The 21723-nt window shown below is 42.1% G+C and overlaps 2 protein-coding genes across 12 annotated transcripts; one reads left to right on the top strand and one right to left on the bottom strand.

Moving 5' to 3' along the window:
- The first annotated feature begins 3261 nt into the window (after nucleotides 1-3261).
- Nucleotides 3262-5569, top strand: LOC130693805 (protein-cysteine N-palmitoyltransferase Rasp-like). Of its 2 annotated transcripts, XM_057517020.2 has the most exons (10): nucleotides 3436-3596; nucleotides 3651-3835; nucleotides 3915-4018; nucleotides 4092-4295; nucleotides 4362-4503; nucleotides 4569-4788; nucleotides 4852-4963; nucleotides 5029-5118; nucleotides 5179-5320; nucleotides 5377-5569. In XM_057517020.2, the coding sequence occupies exons 2-10, from the start codon at nucleotides 3730-3732 to the stop codon at nucleotides 5493-5495; spliced, it is 1239 nt and encodes a 412-aa protein (XP_057373003.1). In that variant the 5' UTR covers nucleotides 3436-3596; nucleotides 3651-3729; the 3' UTR covers nucleotides 5496-5569. The 2 variants fall into 2 exon arrangements, with proteins under 2 accessions (XP_057373001.1, XP_057373003.1); XM_057517018.2 differs by having other exon boundaries at nucleotides 3262-3596; nucleotides 3651-4018.
- A 157-nt stretch (nucleotides 5570-5726) lies between these two features.
- Nucleotides 5727-20686, bottom strand: LOC130693795 (F-actin-monooxygenase MICAL3-like). 10 transcript variants are annotated; one of them, XM_057517007.2, is made up of 31 exons: nucleotides 20446-20684; nucleotides 19584-19852; nucleotides 19328-19429; nucleotides 18404-18611; nucleotides 18218-18331; nucleotides 18029-18130; nucleotides 17708-17964; nucleotides 17046-17643; nucleotides 16747-16979; nucleotides 16567-16689; nucleotides 16233-16508; nucleotides 15797-16072; nucleotides 15250-15394; nucleotides 15044-15177; nucleotides 14400-14974; nucleotides 14090-14338; nucleotides 13852-14027; nucleotides 13693-13796; nucleotides 12897-13631; nucleotides 11925-12824; nucleotides 11655-11855; nucleotides 11315-11591; nucleotides 10464-11254; nucleotides 10222-10407; nucleotides 10087-10165; nucleotides 9816-10023; nucleotides 9639-9751; nucleotides 9401-9574; nucleotides 9166-9210; nucleotides 8835-8949; nucleotides 5727-6871 (listed from the first exon to the last, which is right to left on the bottom strand). In XM_057517007.2, exons 2-31 carry the CDS (start codon nucleotides 19767-19769, stop codon nucleotides 6778-6780), a joined length of 7776 nt encoding a protein of 2591 aa, XP_057372990.1. In that variant the 5' UTR covers nucleotides 19770-19852; nucleotides 20446-20684; the 3' UTR covers nucleotides 5727-6777. The 10 variants fall into 10 exon arrangements, with proteins under 10 accessions (XP_057372990.1, XP_059350651.1, XP_059350653.1 ...); XM_059494672.1 differs by lacking the exon at nucleotides 5727-6871 and adding an exon at nucleotides 8484-8749 and having other exon boundaries at nucleotides 20446-20685; XM_059494668.1 differs by having other exon boundaries at nucleotides 5727-8949; nucleotides 11315-11576; nucleotides 20446-20686.
- Nucleotides 20687-21723: the final 1037 nt, after the last annotated feature.

Raw genomic sequence — 21723 nt, forward strand, 5'->3', positions numbered from 1 at the left:
ATGCATTGTTTAGCCCACGAACTATTGAAATGCGGCAACGATGGGAAAAAACTTGAACTCAAATGTGCTTTGTTTAAAAAATATCATTATGCTTTGGTTAAAGAAAACGTATTAGACCTCAGTTCGACAACATTCCATAAAAATTTCATCGACAATGTGAAACTTTCGGCAAACGCAGAAAAATTCCATAAAATGCTTAGCAATTGCCAAAGTCGCGATGACTGGACGACGCTGAAATTTGATTTCAGTAAAGGTTTTGGCAAAATAAAGAAGAAAAATGAACAACAACTTGAACTTGCAATGAACAAAAAGCAAAAACTCAAACTCAGATGCGATGTGTTAAACAATTACCACTATGCTTTGATTAAAGAAATCGTATTAGACCACAGTTTCCATCAAAATTTCAACAAACTTGTGTTTGCTGTCAAATGCTTATCGATTACCAAACGAACAACGATGGAATTTGATTTGAGTGAAAGTTTTGGCAAAACGGACAACAGTGAACAAAGTGAACTACCCAATGACCCTGTGAATGATGACGAAATAGAAAGTTTTCTTAACAAACTCGTGTTTGCCGTCAATTTACCTAAAGAAAACGAGTTGGGTGACATTATACGGATAATCGATTTATGACAAGTGAGTTTTTAAGTAAAATGCTGAATTGGTTTAAAGATAAACACGCAACTACACTATCGAACACAAAAGCAGAATCAATTATAAAGGAAATAAAAGAAATGATGACGTTGATGCGCGCAACCGGTACTTCCATCAATTACCGTGACAAGCTCTGCAAGGAGATGACATTCAAACAAGATGCAATCGACGGCATGACCGAAAAACTAAAATCTTTTCTCTGCGACTCAAACCTAAAGAAGCAAGTGCTGCGCATTGCAACAGCCTTTCCAAAATACAGCGCCATAAAAATCGTCCAGTCTCTGAAACAATCAAGTAAATTCAAGGAAGACGACAGCTATTTGATTGTGGAAAGCAAAAATTTGCGTGAAGACAAGGAAAGAGTTCAAATGAGAAAAATTTTGGGAGCTGAGAGATCGCATAATTTGCTAGTTGTTGTGTGCAATAATGATACCGAGCAAAAATGGGATGAATTGATTCCACAACCAAACAACCGTAACCACAACAATCGTAAATCGAAAAAAATCATTATCGTTGAAACTAAAGCTAACACTGTTGTACCAATTGTAAACCAATGAAAATAAATGATCACCATAAAGAGCAGACCATCGAACAATTCGCCAACAATCCAATGGGCAAGATTCCTATCATAAAGAAAGAGATTCCATGAATATTTTCGTTGGCTGAATGTTACCAATGAAAGAAAATGTTATAAACAATGTTATTAGCACTGAAAATGTTTTCATTAATGCTTACAACAAATTTAGTCTATCGGAATTATATCGTCGTTTCATGGAAACAAAGGGTCAGATATTTCGCAATGGGAAGGTGAAGAATGCGGGGAGTGAGGAGTGTTTTGTAAACTATGGTATTGAATTATCACTGAAGATGATGACAATTCAGTTGATGGGATTGGCAATCAACACTATCTTTACTGATCCGAAAGATGTTAAACTTATATGGCAAGATCCAGCCCCGAACAATCTTTCTGAAGAGGAACGGGAGTTGGATTAAAAGAAATTGGCTGAACTTTGCATCCGCCATGGATTGATCAATGAAAACGATGAAGGCGGTTTCTAGTTTCTACATTGAACCTTTGCTGAATATTTAGTGATTGTTGAGAATAAAGCATCAGTCCTTTCAGTGAGTTCAGTTACCTTAAAGACAAGTGTAAGTTACTGTTGCATATGCAGTGCTGTTTTAATGATTGACTGCAATCAATGAACATAGTATTGGTAGTTGAAATGCACCAAAATTTTTTTTTTTTAAGTGTCGGGTAAGATTTTTGGCGTTAAGCAAATTTTTCAACTATAGTGTCAGTGCCGATGAAGTTCAAAATATCCTAAATCGGAATATTTTCGTTGAAAACAATTATGTTCAACAAGGGGATCAATCGGAACTTTTGAAATGCTAAAAATTCCAAAATACCAAAGGTGACAATATATTATCATCGAAGTGCACCACCACATTTTATACTCTCTACCTCGGAAACTGGAAAAGACGTATATCAATCGGACATTTTGCATTCCAAAACATCGAAGATGACGAAAAACAATTTCACAGGTGATTTTTTGCAAAAAAAAAATTGAATAGGTTATTTGAAAAATAATAATTACGAAAATGTCCCTAATAGATCCTTGTTTGTTCCCTTCAATAGATAAAAGGACGCCACATTCAGTTCCGATAATTTGCTAAAATGAACTGTAGCAATCAAGTAGTATGATGCCTGAAACGCTTCATTATAGACTCAATCCACGTCATCTGAAACCCGAAACCCCACCAAAAGGAAAATTTTTGTTTAGCTTACCTTGGTTGTGTACGAAATGCATGTGCCAATATGACTCACGGTGAGCTTGAGTCTTTTCCTGGTAGACGAAGTCATCGTCACATCCCACGATATCTAAGTAGTCTTCGACAATAACAACCCTGGAGCTAAATGTTGTTCCAACATTGGAATCAAGGCACGTCTCAAAGTCAGCATCTCCAGTTATCACACACTTTTCGATTCAAAACCATGGCACTAGAAAAACAAAGCAGAAGACACCTATCAAATTTACGAGACACTATTTAGAATGTATAAAGATAAACAAAAGATCGAAAAAGAAAGGTGGTTGACATTTAAACGATAAAATTCAACACAACAAAGCAGATCACTAACAGAATGAGACAATGGCATAGTGTGTAGTTCACTTTTGGCTGGCAGAAAATTTCAGACAATGGCCCCCATGCTGGTTCCCCACATGGGTTAATAATAATAAACTTAAATTATGTAGTTAGTCCAATAATGAAATAAGTTGAGATGGATTTCCGAAAAAAGCATTTACATTTAGGCCTTATTGGAAGTTGTATCCCTATCAAGCATCTAGCCTACTAAGCATGAAATAATGGTTACGTAGTGTTGGGTGCGTTACTGTCTGCCATTTGGTGCGAACTCGTTTGGCCCAAAAGCAATCAGAGTTAAACCAATAAAGAACTTTACCTTATCTTTAGTTTTAAGCGTATGGTCTAGTTGTGTACACTGTAAAGAAAGTAACCAATCCACTTACATGAATCTGTCTAGTTAATTTATCAGATTATAATTTGCCAACAGTTCTTACGTTCGTGCAGAACGAGGGTAGAGTGCACAATGCAAAATAATTGTAACCAATGCTTCTTACCCACCCCCTTTCTATCTTTTGAATCTGATTGGTCGACACCTCAGAAATCGGCCATCATGTTTCTGAAAAACAAGTTTCAGCAAATTGTTAAACCTGATAGGCAACCTCGCAGATCCATGTGGTTTTCCAAACAATAACAACCGACCGGTGACAGAAAACAAAATTTTCATTTATAGGGGCCTATCCAAAGTGAATTTTTTCTTTGCGGAATGGCAGACCAAAGTTTAATAGAATTAAAGATTTATTTCTTAATCTGGACAGGGTCTGTTTTTTATTCAATGTACCAGTGCCATTTAACTAGTGATAGTAAGAACTATTATAATTCTCGTTTTTCTATGTAGTAATAGCTTTTTTTTACAGGATATTCTCAGTACTTGTCAGAGGATTTGGTTCCTGGCTGGAAATGGGTAGGCAGAAATGCTGATACGTCTGACTTTGAATGGAAGATGTGGACCCCAATATTTTTTCGATGGCTAAAATTTGTTATACCATTCCTCATCATAAGTTTGACAATCAAACGAAGATTTCCAAAAATAGTGCCTCTAGTCAGTATTGCCATGTCATTCTGTTGGCTTTGGAGTATGCTTGGACTGCATTTAACAGTCTTCACATTTATCCAACCAGTGCTGTTCCTATGGATTCTACAATTATTTTCCTTACACTGTGTTTGGATACTCTGCATTGGGTTTACACTTGCACTGCATTCATCACTGTTTTCGGATGTTAAAGTAACTAATTAACACTTGGATATAATTATAAAATTTTTTTATTTTAAATTAAAAGCAAGTATTTTTCTGAAAGGCAGGTTTGTTTGAAGAAGATTCTGTTCGGGAGTATTTGTTTTCAGTTCTTCTAGCATGGACCCACGCTCGTTCAATTAGTTATTTAGTAGATACACGTTCTACCGGTCATCATAACAAATTGATGAATTTCTACCACTACTGCTTCTATCTCCCCCTGCTACCAACAGGGCCCTTGATGCTTTATCGGGATTTCAAATTTTCGGTAACAAAAATCGACATATACTTTTACCTGTTCTTATAACATTACGAGTTATTCACCTTACTAAAGATGGAAAATCCTGCAAACCAACCATGCAGTTTGGCTCACCTAATCAAGAGCACAGCGCTAATTGCGCGTTACCTCTTTTGGTGGTTTGTTCATCAGCTTGCGTTGCATTATTTCTATCATAGTGCATTGCAATATCACATTGGTAATTCTCCATACCTTCATTGTTAATTCATTGCTTGTTCAGCAATAAATATTTTAACCTTGTAGGAATTGTTCGACAGTTTGATGTCTGGCCAGCTGCAGGACTTGGCTACACGCTTGGTCAATTTTTTATGACCAAATACTTGGTTTTATACGGATTGCCGTCGGCGTTATCCCGATTAGATCATGTTGATGCACCACCTCCACCCAAGTGTGTAGGCCGCATTCATCTCTATTCGCAAATGTGGCGAGATTTCGATCGCGGACTATACAATTTCATGCTTCAGTAAGCCGCGAACAGAGGTTTCATATTAGGTATGCAAATTGATTTCTTTTCTTTTTCTTTTAGGTACATTTACATTCCATTTAAAGGGGCGTCGGACAAAGCGTCGGCAAAATTAGCCGGAACAGCTATGTGTTTCGGCTTTGTCTGTATATGGCATGGTGCTTCGAATGCAGTGGTTCGCCAACTGTAACTATTCATACCTATTTAGATTTTTCTAAAGGTTTCTTGATTTTTTTCCAGATCATTTGGTGTGTCTCCAATTATGTTGGAATTTGTCTCGAAACAATGGGCAAATCTTGTTCTACTTGCTGGCCTTTTGCAAATTGGAAGGTATGAATTCCTTGGTCTAGTTCACCAAACTGTTACTCGCATCTGTTTCCATTTTAACAGGCTAATTGGTCCTCTTCGAATTGGCTACGATTTCAAGCCGCCGTAGCTTCACCGCTACTTTTGATGTCAGCGCTTTCTAATTTTTGTTTCTTTACTGATGCTGGCGTTGGATACATTCTTGCCAAAAAAGCTATCTACGAAGGTATTTGCAATAAATTATTATTCTGAAATACATTGATTCATACCTTTTCCCCATAGGTGGAATTGTGAGATTGCTGTGTATTTTGTTGGTCATGTACTGCTGTTGCCAAGTTTCCATGGCTTTGAATCGTCGAAATAAGAAAAAGCTTGTCCATAATCAGTCACATCAGGAGTGATTTCGTTCCAGTTGGGCGATAAAAAAAGTAGTGCCTTGATTTTCCGATTGTTCTTCCTTGGGTCAATATGCTCCTTGATTATTTCTGTTATCTTCCTAATTCTCCTTTTACTTAATGTATAATAAAAGAAATGATCTTTTTCCATATGTCGCATAACGTTTCTGGTTAAACATCAAAAGATGCCAACCAGTTAAGAAGCGAGGCGAAGTTAACAGCATGCACCTACAAGAATAACATTACATACTTGTATTAACAAGTCCGTTTGCTCAGATGAATATACATGGCAAAGAAGAAAGCTGTTAAAATAGTAATTTCGTTTCAGGATCGAATGATGTCATGTATATTTGGAGGGTCCGCTTGCATAAGTCATACAAGACGATGACGGCAAAGCCAATCTTTTTTTTTTTTTGACACTTGGTAATTTTAAAAAGAGGGGAACAAAAAAACAAAACCGAAAGGAGGAAAAAAAAAAGGAGTATCAATCTCGTAGTATGTCCGAATCGATCAGGAACACGACAAAGGAAAAATTTTGATCGGTCAGTTTTGTTTCACAAAAATATGTACGAAGAGATTTACTTCTAGACAAAGTAAATCGACTGGTTTACGAAGAAAAAGCGACGGATATAAGGGAAACATAAAAAGGGGATAACGAGAACACAGAAAGAAAGGGCAGTTAAAAAAGTTACTTCATTTGGGTTCATCGATAACATGGAAAGGAAAAAAAAAACAATGAGGTCCAGCTGCCATAAAGCATTGCACAACACGAATGTTTTCGTTCGTGAGGGACGAACAATTCATCGAGTTTTTGTCTGCGTTAATTCAACAGGGGAAAAAAGCTCAACAAACATGCATAAATTGATGAGTTATTATCACTGATAATGCCGCCACCCCATCTACAGCACGCGTTACCCACTGGTTGGCAGATAATCATTAATAACCATCCCTCCCTCGTCTAGCACGAAAATTTATGTTAACAGTGTTATTATTATTCAGCCAAACAAGGTTATTTTTTTAAGGACATCCACCAAAGACCGCAGAATGCCTGAATCTCATTTTTCAGTCCAAAGGCTCAATGAATGACTAGCATTAAACCAAATTGTGGACGCGCGGCCTCCAATGAAAAAAAAATTTGACTACATTCTTCTTTAAGTCGTTCTTACGTAGAACGGATGGAATCCCATGGACAGAAGAGACTCAATAGGACAGGACAAAAAAAAAAAATAAATGTTTACAAACGTCCTCCTCTTTAAAATGCGGGGGGGGGGGGGGTGTTTCATAAACATCAGACTTGGGATTCCTTTCGTTGACGAAGCGTAGCAAGCCGCAAGCCTTTGGCAAGCATTTGTGACTCCAGGTCTTTGTCCTCTTCACGGTACCTGCAATGGGGATAGCCAGACAACACAAGAGAAAGAGGTTTGCTTCCGGTTAATTGTGTGACAAGTCTAAATGTTCTTTGACTGCTTATTCCTTCAAAGCGCTAAAAGGCAAATGACAAAGCACATTCTCACTACTTAATTTAATATATAAAAAGATAAACAACGGGCACGATTATGTAAGGCCATTTTGAACCGCGATTTTCAAAAGCTGGTCAAACCATTTCACGATTAAAAACTTGACTTTTTTTGGGGACGGTTCCGCTTTTTCTGTAATCCAATAGGTAGCTCGGGATAAGACTAGATTGTATGTCATTGTGGCATCCCAATCATGCAATTCGGATTAACTTCATCAGACACGCGTTGTGCCGCTAAGCTCGCAATATCCAGAAGAACGGCAAAACAGAAAAGAGGAAATGATAAGCTTTACCGGAAATTCGACTTTGAAAAAAATAACGGTAAAGACGAAACTAAAATTCCCGCAGGCCGATCTGAAAACATTGTCAGGTAACGTGGAAAAAGAAAATTTGAGCGCAGGTTGATTTGAAAGAATAAGCGTAAAAAACAAAAGGGGAGAAGGTGTAACTACTGCTGGGAATGAAGAGGAAAGAGAGACAGTGAACCGAAACCACAACCGGCTAATTAAGAATTAAATAAGGAAAATAACAGAAGGAAAATGAAAGGAAGTGGGGGAGGGGGGGGGGGGGGAAATGTGTGATATCAGTAGAACGAGGGCCAACTGTTGGCCGGAAGCGTTGACAAGATGAAAAACGAGAAGACCGTCAGCCAGAAAAGGATGCCAATCTGCCACCACGCCCATCCGTCGACTGGATCGGATTGACATGTTTCTCTCTCCAATTCCATGTTTGGTTTTATTTTTTTTCTCTTCTTCCTCATTTTTTGAGGCTGTTCTTCTTGGTGCATATTCGAGTCGAGGTCATTTTGGCATGTTGACCGATCGTCTTTCTTTTCTTTTCTCTTTGGACGGTCGTTCATGTCGGGATAGACCCCGCGGCGGCCGCTTTGTTGCAAATGGTTGTATTCCCACATCCAGACCAGATCGCGGACCACTCCGCGGTTCGTAAATTTGACTCCGAGCGAGCCCCAATCGTTCTCGTCTTCAACGGCCTCGACTCGCTTCCGCGCTTTGCGGTCCAACTCGTCAAACACTTCGACTTTCTCTCGAAGAATTTGCGACGTCTTTTTCTGCTTGATTTGCGCAGCCGTTTGCCGTTGTTCGTAAAAATATTCGTAATCGGTACCGACAGAGCTAACAGCCCGTTCGGCATCACTGTTGGGCATCGACTCGTCATTGCCGGACCAAAACTCTGGTTCACCTTGACTGTTAAGGTCTATTATTTCGATTGGTTGGCTTTCGAATTCCATTTCATTCGGAGCTTGCTTCTCTTCTAAGGAGCTACCTAAGCTGGCAGTGCCATCCTCAGACAAGTCTTGAACCAACTGATCAAATTCTAAAACATCTTGGTCATTGACTATGTCGGATGTGGCAGCGGCAGACCACAATTCGAGTTCTTCTTGGCTAACCAGGTCTTTCAGTTCAACGATTTGGCCTTCGAATTCGACAGACGAGCTCCAAGCAATTTTTGCTGGATGCTGGGGTTGTTCACGAATCGAATTTTCAACAGGTTCTAGTACAACTAAGTCCGATTCGAGAAAATCGTTTATCGAATCGGTACGCGGTGGAGTGTTTGAATGGTCATCGCAGAATAGATGTTCGAATTCTTCTTCAATTTCAAGATCACTGTCTACTGTATCCGGCTGGCCTTCCCCTGTGTCCCATAGCTCGCATCCTGAGACTTCCGACGCCCGAATTTGGTCCGAATACGCTTGAAACGCCCCATTGCTTTCGTCCTCCTTTTCCTGTTTTTCCGCAGAGTCAGGCCCGAAAACGTCATCCTCAAGACTACTCTGAGCCAGATCAATCAGGTTCAAAAAGACTGCCCACCTTTGCCGGTCCTCTTCGAGCATGCTGCGCAGCGAGTCTTTCTGCTCCACAATCTCCAGCATTTCGGTAAGAATCGCGCCCTCCTTGTCCACGTCGGCTGGCGATTTCACCGTCTCTATAAAAATGAAAATAATTTGGTATTAGCTGATGTGTTCATTTTTCCCGTCACATGGTGAGCTGTGAATGAGAAGTGAGAATTAAGAATCGCCAGCACACCACCACAAAAGATATAGCTTTAGGCAAAAAGGATAAGTGATTAAACTCTTGAAAAAGCCACGCCTCCATGCTTTTTCATGCAAACGCTAGATGCCATGACTCAATTCAATCCTACCTGGCTCCAATGAGCCATCAGTGATAAAGACGTCGTCTTCCCAATCTAAATACGACGTTTCAATGGTTGGAATTAGCGAGTGTTCGCGTCAAGCATGTGCGCGCGTCATCATGATTAGTTCGGCACAATAAAATTATTTTTCAATAAGTTAGTTCATTAGAAAGCTTAAGGGCTTGCTCATTATTAAGTGAGGCAATATCTATGCGAAAACTCGTGTGAAAGGTCTACGGTATACCATCCAAAGACATGCGATCCTTGAGCTCCTGCTGGAGTCGAGCATGTCTATCCTCCAGCTCAAGTTCACGAGCACGAACCATCAGCTCCTGCTCGTACCGACTTAAGGCGTTTTTCTCGTGGACTAGCTGGAACCACTCTTGCATCAGGGCAGACTCGTCACGGCCGGACACTCCTGCAGACATATTACGTTAGCCACAAATTTTAAAAAGCCAATTGTAGAATGGAATTCAAAGTACCTCCTTCTTCACCGCGTAATGTCCGTTCAAGTCGAACGCCTTGCTCTTCCAGTTCCTTTTGTTTAACTTCCATTTCTTCCAATTGGCGTTGAATAGACTGTGCCATACGTAGTCTAGCAATAAAAAGTGTGTTCCAGTACAAGGATTATCCAAATGTTTTCAGCAATGCAAACATACCTCTTTAATTCGGTTTGACGAGCTACTTGGCGCGCTTGTTTCGATTGCCGTTTGGTACTTGATGAGAAAGTCGACCATTGGCCACTTGGAGTTCCTGATGAATCGCATTGATCCACAGCAAAACCGGACGTTGGAGTCGTTGCCTCGCTTCCTGACGTTGGACTAGCAAGCAGAGAGGTTGCTCGCGGTTTAACACCACCTTTTCCATCTAAAAAAAAATGCAATTGTTTTCATCCAAAACAATTAATAATTGAACATTTTCTATTTTTACCTTCGTTAGGAGGCGTAACAGGAGAACTAGCGGAACGAACTCGCCCGTCTTCATAAGAATTGTCCACCGCCAATTTATCCTGACAAAAAAAAACGATTAATTCTAAAGTAAATTCCCAGCAATAAATAAATCTACCTTGCTAGATTTATCCTTCTTTCCTGAAAACTTGGGCAATTGGAATTTAGTTGGACTGGATTTCTTGCTGGGGGAGTCAGACTCCTTTGCATCTTCTTTCTTAGAACTGCTGAATAGACCCGTGATTGTCTGTATGATGCTTCGACGACGTTCACGGTCTTTCGATTTCTTCACTTTCACGCCATGCTGGAAAACAAAAATTATCATAAAACACAATTTTTCGGGGGGAAATAGAAGCTTACCTCGTTGGTCGTCGATGGCGAAGAGGCCGAGGCGGCAGAATCAGCATCGAGCTTAACATTCGATTCAGCAGGTGAGAGTCCCGCCCACAGGTAACTGGTTGATTTGGACGAGTCGACCGATCGTGGGCTTTGTGGTGGACTTGTCGGGCTCAACGAGGACGGACGATTATGTTGCTGAATAAACATGTTGCCGATGACATCTGTCCGTGGGCTGGGAGGTTGCAAAACTGGTACGGTCGGGCTAACTATATGCGACAATGATTTGGCGTTCTTCAATGCGGAATTATTGAACGTTGGAACGGCTGAGGCGTTGTCCGAGATTCGTGACTGTTCCACTTTCTTGGCTGGGGTAATGTTCGATGGTGTGGCCATCAATCTAGGAGGTTTGGCAGGTGGTATAACCTCAGACGGAATTTGCACTGGGACATTTGGACGAGATGGAAGATCCCAAGATTTTTCTGCATCGACGTTGGGTTCTGAGAAACTGCGAGTCCGGACGGGCAGCACTTCGTTGCTATCATCATCAACGCTGGGCTTGCGACGCAGCTTGTCTTTGAGATTTTCGATGTAATCCGGCGGACTTAATCCAAGGTCTTGATCGGCTTTGGCTTGAGCTTTGGCCCGCGCTTCTTTGCGAGCCGAGTCTTGTCGTTCCAGCTGTCGGTTCACATCTTGCCATTCTTTCAGATTCGGCGTTTTGAATTCATTATCAGTCGGCCTTATCGATGGTGTTGAAATGAATAACTCGCGTTTCACAGCCCCTAAAGAACCTTCGTTGTTCATTTCAGCATCTACAAATAGAATTAAGCATTTAAATGGATATACAAAGCAAGAAATTGTCCATCGTATACCTTTCTTACTGCTGCTGATCGGTGTCATGTATTCATTGGAAAGAGGTGGTGGAATTTCAGCCACTGACCGAAGGGATGAATGAGGTGTAGCGAAGATATCTCTACGATCAGGACTGATGGTGCTGCGGGGTTCCGAATCAGATCGCGAGGCTCTTGAAGATCCAGGAGGCGTCATGGACCCATAGGATCCTCGACGTTCTCTAGTTTTCTCCGGGCTAGTGCGTTGTATCCTACTAAAGACCATTTCACGAACCAAATCGCCCTGTCGTTCACGTTCCTATTAGATACAGTGTATAAATAGATCATGTCTAGACTTTGACTGATTGTACAGTCTTCGTACCTGAGAAATGGCTTCCTTTTTGCGGAGCAAATTCGGTGAGGATTCGTATTTCTTTTTCTCCAACATACGACGGTGAATCTCTTTGTGAACACGTTCGTCTTTGATGGGCGTAAACAAAGGTGATTGCCTGTCTCGCGACATGGCAATTGAGTCTCTTAAACGACTGAAAGCGAAATTGGGAACTTCCGGCGATGGTACAGCCTATAAAATAAATAAAGTATGTTAAATATTAAATCATTTAAAAAATAAATAAGCTGAAAATGCCCATACCACGGGAGTATCTGGTTTGTCTGGTGTAGGAAGTTCCTCAACCAGAGGAGTATAGCCATTGAGATCCACAGCTTGTTCTTCGCTATTATCAGCATATTCGATGTCATCAAAATTAGACGTGCCCTTGTCCAACGTAGGCTTTGCAGACGGTGTTTCTGTTGAGCTCATAGGAGGTTCTTTTGTGGCCATTTGTTTAGCACCCGGATTCACATTCAGCTCAACATCCAAATCACCGCGCAAACTAGTGTCGGCCCAGTCAGAGAATTCCGTCTCTGATAAAGCGAATTTTGAAGAATCGACAGACTCTCTGGAACGCGTTCGCGTCAAAACGGCCGCAAGTTTTTCAGGTAAATCAACTTTTTCGCTTGATGGGCTCAAATCGAAATTTTCTTGCATTGCCAATTGCGGATGAGGTGGTTGCACTGGTGACTCGTCATCAGATTGAGATAACGGTACGGCCGGCTCGTTTTGCAATACGAGGACAGCAGGTTCTTCGTCCTCTTCCACAACGACACTAGGCAAAGCGACGTAATGATTTAATGCTTCGTACGGTGCTTCAGATGTATCCGGCTCGGAATCTGTATCAAAACCGGAACTTGCATCGGAGTCTGCTTTGGGTTCCTCTGAATCACTGCTCGTAGCTTCGTCTGCAATGTTTTCGTTCGTCTGCGAAGAACCGCTATCACTCGATATCACTGGCACGACCTCGGTAGGATCAACAGCTTCAGCCGCAGGTTCACAGTTGGTCGGAGTTGCAGGCTCTTCGGAATCATCCAATTCCTTAGCCGAAATTTCTTTTTCAATAGCCGGTTGTGTAGGTTCATCATTTTTGACGGGCAAAACACTTGGCAATTGTTGTGGTCTCGGATGGAAAATGTTGGCCGTGTTCTGTAGAAATACCTGTCAAAACAAGAGAAAAAAAAATGCTGATAATTTCAAATAATAATTTGTTTTAATCATATCAATATCAACCTGCATGGGAACGCTCGGTTGAGGTGCAGGATTAAGCTTCTTTTGAGCTTCCGAAATGGTATCAGTAACGCTTCTTAATCTGCTATCTAAATCAGCAGCTGATGCAGATTTTTGCACCAACGAGCCAGTAGATCCTCCATAATCCAAATACTTTTTCTTGAGTTCCAGCGAGTTCTTTGACGCCATCATATCAGTGGCTGAAGGTGACCTTTCTAGTTCCTCATGACGACGCAGATAAGCCAATAAACGACCGGGAGTCGTCGGTGGATCGGCCATTTTCCTGCTGTCATCGTGGGATAACGTACGCTGGAGTGGGCGAGCATTCTCAAGCGATATGTATTGCTCAACGTAATTCGGTTTGGGATTGCCATTCGATTGCGTTGGGATCAATAGTTCCGCCTCACCATCCGATACGTGATGCCCGTCCAATCCGTTACCATTGGCCAGCTGATCGGTACTCTTCTTCAACTGTTCAGCTTCTGATTCGTTGACAACGATGGTGGGAATGCCCTGCGGTCCTAATCTCACGTCAGCATTGCTATTTTGATCAAATTCTGAATCTGTTTCGATTTCCGTGGCAGAATCTCGCGCGTCTTCCTCGTCCTCGGTTTCTTCGTCTTCCTCATCTTCATCATCTTCATCTTCTTCCTCTTCACCACTCTCGTATTCGCTCTCTTCGACGTATTCTTCCTCATCTTCTTCGTCTTCCAATTCCGGTTCATCTTCGGAACCCATCTGTAAACAATAGCAAACAGATGATATTAAGATTTAACAAGGACATTAATTGGAATATTACCTCTGTGCCGGAACTTGTTGCTTCTTCACTGGATTTCTTATAACATGGATTGGATGGAAGCGGGAAAGCTGGTACATCGATTCGAACATTATTTTCTTCTTCATCTAAAATAAAAAGATTTTTAAGCTTTGTTCAGATTAGAATAATTTCAGTACACACTTTCCGGGATGCTCTCATGAGGTGATTCACGATATTCGTGTTGGGTACGATCCGCCGCTTCAGCCAAATGGCGCTTTTTCCATGCTTCAGCTAATCTTCGTGTCCCCTCTGCAGTCAAAGGTGGATCAAGTTCCATGACGTTTTCACCTCCTTCTCCATCTTCCTCTTCGTCGGAACTACGAACAGGATAATTGCAACAAGGAATACAAATGATAAAGCCAAAATTCAAATGACTCACCTCGAATCATCCAAAGAAGATGCTTCATCTTCCGTGCCAGAATGAGTCGAATTGCCGAAATTGTGATCGGTCCATTCGTCTTCGTCGATTTCGCTCAGTTGGTCTTCTTTAGCCGCTTCATCGGCGATCGAATTCTCAAATTCGACTCGTTCTGGAGTGCCGTCTCGGCGGAAGTCGGGATCGGCAGCTTGGACGGCGGCCTGGACTAGAGGGCTCTTCAGCGGTTCAAATACAACGGGTTTATCGGCACTAGATAAATTAAAATAAAAAATTATTTTTCAATCAAATAAAACAGAAGACGAATGATTACATGAGATGTTGACTGGTTGGTTGGGCTGCGACGGGCTGAGCTATTCTTCTTTCTATTTGTCCGTCAACGCAATTCTCGCCATGGCGTCCGATGATGAGTTTGTTCCGCATATAGTAGAGCATGGAAACGTGAGGCATGCAGAAAAAGACTCCGCCGAGGAGGTCGTCCCTGACGAAAGCGTATCCGCCGAGCCGGAGCGTCGTGGCGCAATATTCGCAGCGGAAACATCCGCGATGGAAGAAGCGGCCTTCGGCGTTCATCCGCTCCATGAGATAGACCCTTTTGGCGCAAAAGTGGCACGTCTCCGAACCGCCTTGTTGCGGGAGGTTGAGCACGGGTTTCGGCCTAAACGATTCCGCTTGGTCGTTCATGCTGGCCTGCGACACTTCCGGCACTTTTTTCGACAGCTGCTGGGCCATGGCGGAAACCTTATTGCTGCCTCGATGGCCAGTATCCAAAACACTTCCTTCCTTCAACTTCCTCTCCAGCTGCTTCATATTGCGCTCCAAATTGCTGTGCTTTTCATTGATGGCTTCAACGGGCAAACCATGGATACGTCGATTGATCGCTTCAAACTGTTTAACCAAAAAAAAAAAATGATTACAAAGAGGACAGATGTCACGAAATGAAAATATTTAGGATACCTTATCGGTGAACGCATCCCTATTCCATTTGGGGACTTTGTTATCGTGGGGATCTTTCAACCCGCCAGGTGTTTGATTCTCTTCAATCTTCTTTTCTAAAGCTGAGAGCTGCCAGTCGTTCTTATCCAATTTTCCTGAATTACAACAAAAAAAAAAACAAGAATGAATTCATTTCCATATTTCAGAAATTAAAAAAACAATTTTACCTATGGCTCGAATAAGATCCTTGGGCTTCTTGTCGGTCGGCCGATTGCCTCTCAGTTTGGCTTCCAAATCACGGACTTTATTGCTGAGCGATTCGCTGCCTTCCGATGCGCCTCCTCCACGAGCTCCTGGTTTGCCACTTCGATCCTGTATGTACAGAAAGGGTTAATAATAAGAAAAATCGATCAAACAAACACATACACTCGATCTTGCAAACGCTGAGAACATATCCAATGCAAACAAAAAACACAACCACAGACGTTAAAAAACAAAACAAAGATAAATAAAAGGGTGCGCCACTCTCGCAAGTTAGTATTCATACTGGGCATGCTCGCTATGGGGGGTAGTAGAGTTATATTCAATTCCCACGACTGAATATGGATGAGTTAGATGCATGTCTAGAATCAAGAAATCCATCGTTCCGCCAACAATACAACTGCCAATCACGTGGAGCCAGAGGGCATGTTATGATTGCAGCGCCCATTCTCTTCAAGTTTGTGCGTCATGCTTTCGGTGGGTGCACAAACACACACTGCCTTCGAGGCTTACGATAGGGTTGAAACCGGACAGCATCTTCTCCAGTCGGCACCTCTTATCCTCAAAATCCGACTCGAGACGATAAATGAATAAAGAAATATCCTGCAGGTCGCGATCAGCCTTCATCTGTCTTTCTGTGGCCTTGCTGAATCCGCCTACTTCGCCCGGATCGCCACCGGCTTGCAACATCTGCATACTTCTATCGAATCGGAGGCGTAGGAAAGCAGCCGCCCGCTGTTTTCGGTCCAACCGGTTTGCGGCTATCTCTTGCTGCACTTGACCGCGTTCCTGAACCCAACGCGTTTAACATGAACTTACAAAAGCCGCACTGGGGGAGCAAAACTTTGTTTTTGGCTCCAAGCCAATTTGCAATCGATTTTGAACGTTCAGTTCACTAACCAGAAGATGGAAAGAAGAAAGACCTTGGATAAAGGGAATATGCACTTACTATGGTACCGTGTAACGAACGGTCAGTACTGCGACGCTTGCGGGCTTTGCGCAATGACATGTCGGCTTTGTTACGGTCCCCTCCCGTTCGGTTGAGCGTGCTGGATGCCTCCGCCGCTACTACTCGTTCCAACGTTTTGCGTTTGTTTGTCGTTGACAACCTGGATGATGTTTTGTTTTGAGCCGCAGCACGTTGATATTGCCCAGCAGAAGATATAGTAACCGGTCGTTTTTGTGAGGTAGCTCCCAAAATGTCTTCTTCAGATTCGGTCAGCTCCTATCAAATGCGGTCGTTAATAAGATGATGAAACATTAGATTTTTAGAAAAGACTGACCCGTTTCGGCTGTTTGACGCACGGAATCTCGCCGCGGAACAGTTCGTGGACTTGCGTCAGATAGGAGAGCATGGCCAGCTTATCTGGGACTGCCAGCTGGGCCATTTCGTAGCCAGTAGTCACCTACAAGGGAATTTCCGTTACGTTACACACTTTGTTTTCCAGTGTAGGTAAACTTACGGGAGGCAAGCCGAGTTCTTCAAGGATGTCGAAAGCCAGCTGGTTATTAACGGCAACATTAGCTGGATCAAGAGAGGCAAAGTCCAGTAAATCGGGACGGTATCTGTGAATAATCGCGCAGAGAGCAAGACCATCTTGAAACGAAGTAGTTACATCCGTAATCGTGATATCATACAACGCAATCTGCTTTTTAAGCCAGAGCAATAACGTGTCTGGATGGATAAACGAATCCGCTGCAAAAAATACGAATTCAATTAAAACGGTGAGAAACGGGAAATAATTGATCATCTTCGCCTTACGTCTTTTGGATCGTTTCCTGGTGCCCTCCTCGACGGGAGCCTTGACAGGCCTCTCCAGTTCAGCAGTGTTATCCGTATCGTAGAGCGATTTGACCTGGAACTCGAGGCAAGCCCGGGTGTTGAGGTTGGGGTAGCGAGTTTGAGGCTCCACGGTGTAGGCACTGTAATCTTTGTTGAGGTTCTCGGGCGTGGTCTGGGCCAGCAGGCGGTAAATGGACTCGCGTTCAGCGAGGACCTCCAGCGGAGTCATCCGACCACTCGACCAAGAGTGGATGGCCCAGCAGGCGTCGAAAGAGCTCAACCAGCCACGGGCGCATCCAGAGCCGGTGGGCCAGAACGGCTCCAATAAACTGTCGCCCACCAGGCACATGAGCATTTTGTGACCGTGCCGTTCCAGCACCCTCGAAGCGTTCTCGGCCGCAAACATGGACGTAAAGTCAAACATGGCCACATCCGGCTGTCCGTAATGGTTGACTGCGAAATCCAAATGCGGCAGCTGGTAATTGGTGGAAAAATCAGCCGCTTGGCGGGCGTAATCCATCAGTGCTTCCTTATTGACATTCTCGATGGACAACAATTTCACCGTGTCCGGATAATCCTGATGTGACACGAAGCAATTCGAAATGAGAAAGACATTTTGAATTGGAGTTAAAAACCTTTACCTGGATAATGACACCCTTGTTGAGTAACGATTGCTTCTTGGCCGTCATGACAAAGTAGTGCGTTTCGTCTTTGTAGTAAACGATGTTCTCCAGATCGATGCCGGTAACAGCATTGAGCTCTTTGAAGAATTTTTGATTGAAAATGAAAGCCACTCCGGAGATCTCCTCGACGCGTGCCTCCGCTTCCGATTTCTTGTTAACCAAATTAGCCGTAATGGCAATGGCCAATCGTCCGCGGAATTCTTTGCGTTTGAATCCTGAAAAAAAAAATGCTATTAGTCATATTGAGGGCAAGGCTATTTTGTTTCTATTTTCACGTACCGTCCAGTGTGTTTCTCTTGCCATCAGCACCGATGAGCACGTCAAATTCATACTGCGAGACGGGATGATCCAACGGGCTAACTTTAGCCTTCCAACCTATTTCTATTTGTTGGAACAAAACAAACACGGAGTCAGTGACGTCTACGTAACAAAGGCAAAAAACAAAAAACAAAAAATAAAACTGATTACTTATCGATTGATCTTCTGGTGGTTCAACGAGTCCATCAAACGTCACATTTTCATGAATTTCAACTCCTAGAAGTAGAGCTACTTTAAGTAGAATGCACTGCAATTGGCGAATACCTAGAAATAATTGTTAAAAGAAAACAAGTGATGACGCAACGACGGCAAGAAAAACAAGTCCAAATTACTTACTGATGTGATCGATGGATCCGGCGCAGAACTTGCCAAAAAACTTTTTAGCGCCGAGAGCCCTCAGATCGTGGATAACAAACGGCCAGAGATGGAGGACGTTGTTGCGAGAAAACCTGTCTCTTTTTTCGACGACAACGACTTTGGCGCCCAACAGCTGGGCTTCGATGGCCGTCCGTAATCCGCACGGCCCTCCACCAATGATAAGCACCTAGAGAGAGAAAATGACATCAGTCTGCGTGACTCATCCCTCAATCGTGATGAAAGACATAAGCCAGGCAAACATCTTGATGTAAACAAGGCCGTCGCCAAGATTGCCGACGCCAACAGTCACCTTATCAGACTGGGCTGGTTGCGAAAAATAGCCCAGAAAACGACGATTGATTCTGGCAAAGGTTACTATTATTATTCTGTTTTAAAAATCTTGTTGCGGGTTTTGCCGTTTTATGTTTGAAGTAGCACCAAAAAAAAAATAGTGCCTTTCCAACTGTTGAAGATACTCGGGGGAGGCCCGAAAAAAAAAGTGGAACGGAAAGAAGCTACCGGGCAAACAACGAAAATAGAACCTTGTTTTTTAAAAAGCGATGCGCACGCATAAGGTGACGAAGAGCTAGACTTAAAAAATTGAAGTTAAATCTTCTATAAAAACCCGGAAAAAAAATATGTTCCTACCAAAAACATTGCCCTTGAAGATTACCTATTTTTTTTTTAAGCTATGTTTTTTGTACGTGACGGAATTATGAGAGCAACAATGAACGTCTGTTGGGACGGACGAGATATCCAAAGAGACACACTATGTCCATGTATGGAACCTTCTTGGAGGACATGTCGTCGTTGTTGTCGAGCAGATAAGGAGCGCCCCAAATGGCACGCCACCAAAATCCGATGTAAAAGGAGAAAAAGTCAACAATTGAAATCATGTTTTACCCGAGTGTTGGAACAAGGTCTTCCTCGATTGTAGCACCGATGAGCCGCCCGTTTGTCGAATTTACTCCACAACGCCTGGGCTTTCCACGAGCGTAGCTTGGCCTGTCGGAAATGAATCAGAAGAATAACAATTTAGCCAGGTATTAAAAAAAAAAAACGAGTCAGCACTTCATCATAGGTGACACGAACGTTACGAGGGGAAAACGATCTTTCTTTCTTAAATGGAAATTATAAGAAAGCGTCGTCTATTACTGACCTTGAGTTTCGGGTAGAAGAGCGGGAAGTAAGTGGGTTTCAGCCGGAGCAAATCGCACAGCTGCCGGTACAGGCTCAAAATCGATTTGAACGTGACAGCGTTGCAGAACTTGTCGAAGACATCCGAGGCCAGAGCCGAATCCGGAGAGGTCACTCGGGCGACACCGCCACCGCTGTTGGCGTACATTTTTCTTTATATTTTAGCAACGGCCTTGTTTTTCTTTTCTGGTGTTAATTATCCTTCGCTGAATGTTGCTTCATCCTCTTCCACTAGAGGATGAGAAAAGCCAATAAATGAAAAACGATTCGTGAATAATAATGAGCAACTCACGATCTTGGACAGCCTCTTAGTCACACAAATGTGCCGAGGCGGGCCAGAGCGCGCGGGTTACACAACGGGATAATCGTTTTTTTTCCCCCAAGTTTCATCGATAGCCCCAGGGAAGATTTCTGACCTTATATGGGTGCGTTCAGAATATGTCGAACGACACACCTGACTGTTACTAATCTTTTATTCCCAACATTTTCTCATTACCCAATATTCAAAATGCAAACATTTTCCAGCGTGGCTCAAAGATTGGGGAGAAATGTTGATAAGAGATATGTCAACTTGTGCAGTAGCCTTTTTTTACCAATGTTTTGGTGGTTCTCTTTTTTTCACGACTCGAAAACTAGCAGAAGACGAATCATCTTTTCCCCCACTAAGACAACATTTCACTTATTTTACATGATTAAAACCTAGACAAACTACTGAATAAAAACATTTTTCTGTGGATAAAACTGACAAAAACTTTAGACCTTTTACCAAATTGATTGCAATCATTATATGGCTTGATAAAAAGAAAACTTGAGCACAAACATACCTCGTTTTTTTTTTGGCTGTCAGCACCACCTACAGATGTTTCGATTGTGGACAAAGAAGATGTCGTCAACACACAAGCACATACACGAAATCAGCATGAACTGCGTATATTTGTAAGCCTCTTCGTCTTACAAATAATAATAAAATATCTCACAAAGAATCGCGTTCACGTCCGATGCACAATCGACCACAACTGAGCGAAAATTTTTCAGTTCTCATACCATTCGTGTGGCACCAGAAGGGCGAGGAACTCTGCCTTCCTCCAATAAAATATAAGCTTACTCCTCTGCCATCTGGCGGAGCTGGCATCAACAACAATTCCTGTTTTTCGTTTCATCGAATCCATAGAAAAAAAAAATGAAAATACTGAAATGTTCTGTTAGAGCAGGTTATATTATTTTAAGACATGTAGAATAAGAGCGAATCATAACCGCATGACTGATAAGTAATTTCCGGGACAATGCAAGACTGTATGACCACAAATTTCCCTCATGAACGAAAAAATACTGAATCCGTCATTAAATTCTCATTAACTTGAAAAAAAGGGTCGCGAAACGACCGGGAGTATTAAACGAATTTTATCACATTAGGTTTTATCGTAACTACGATACTACACATATGTTTCGAATAGAAAGATTTTAATTTCGTCTTTATGACTATTTTCCACAGGTTAACTTGTTGTGTACACAAAGAAGCCATTTTTTGTCTGCTAACAACGAATTACTTAGCCCGTTATATTGTCAAGACAAGAAATTACGACTGGAATTACAGACAACGTGGTTTTCATTTATCTGGATTCTCACTGTGTTGATTTTTTTCCAATTAAATTATTCTAAATGAGTACATGTTGTACAACAATGATACACTGGCCATGTGGGAATACGTGTTAATATTGTTACGCAACATCAAGTTCTTTCTTTATCAGTAAGCAAACAAGTGAAATTAGGTAATAGATATGCTTCATCTATGAAGTGTAAATTGAAATTTTTCTTTGACCAAGGTGCATGACCAATGCATGTGTCATCTCGAAACTTTTTACGCCGTACCGCTACCGGTCCTACCACCCCATGCCTGCGTTCCAGTTCGTAATCACTTACAAAAACTGGCATCAGTCATTACAAAAATATTTTCAAAATTATTAAAACAGGTAGAAACACGGCAGTTAGCAAGGATTATCCTTTTCTTTTCAACTATTAAAGTTAGACTTAGAGAGAATCAACTTTAGCGACAACGGTGTATAAATTATTTGCATTTTGCTTTTTTTGACACTAGATACTTG

The sequence above is a fragment of the Daphnia carinata genome, chromosome 3 (assembly GCF_022539665.2).
Source record: "Daphnia carinata strain CSIRO-1 chromosome 3, CSIRO_AGI_Dcar_HiC_V3, whole genome shotgun sequence".
In the NCBI taxonomy this organism is placed as follows: Eukaryota; Metazoa; Arthropoda; class Branchiopoda; order Diplostraca; family Daphniidae; genus Daphnia; species Daphnia carinata.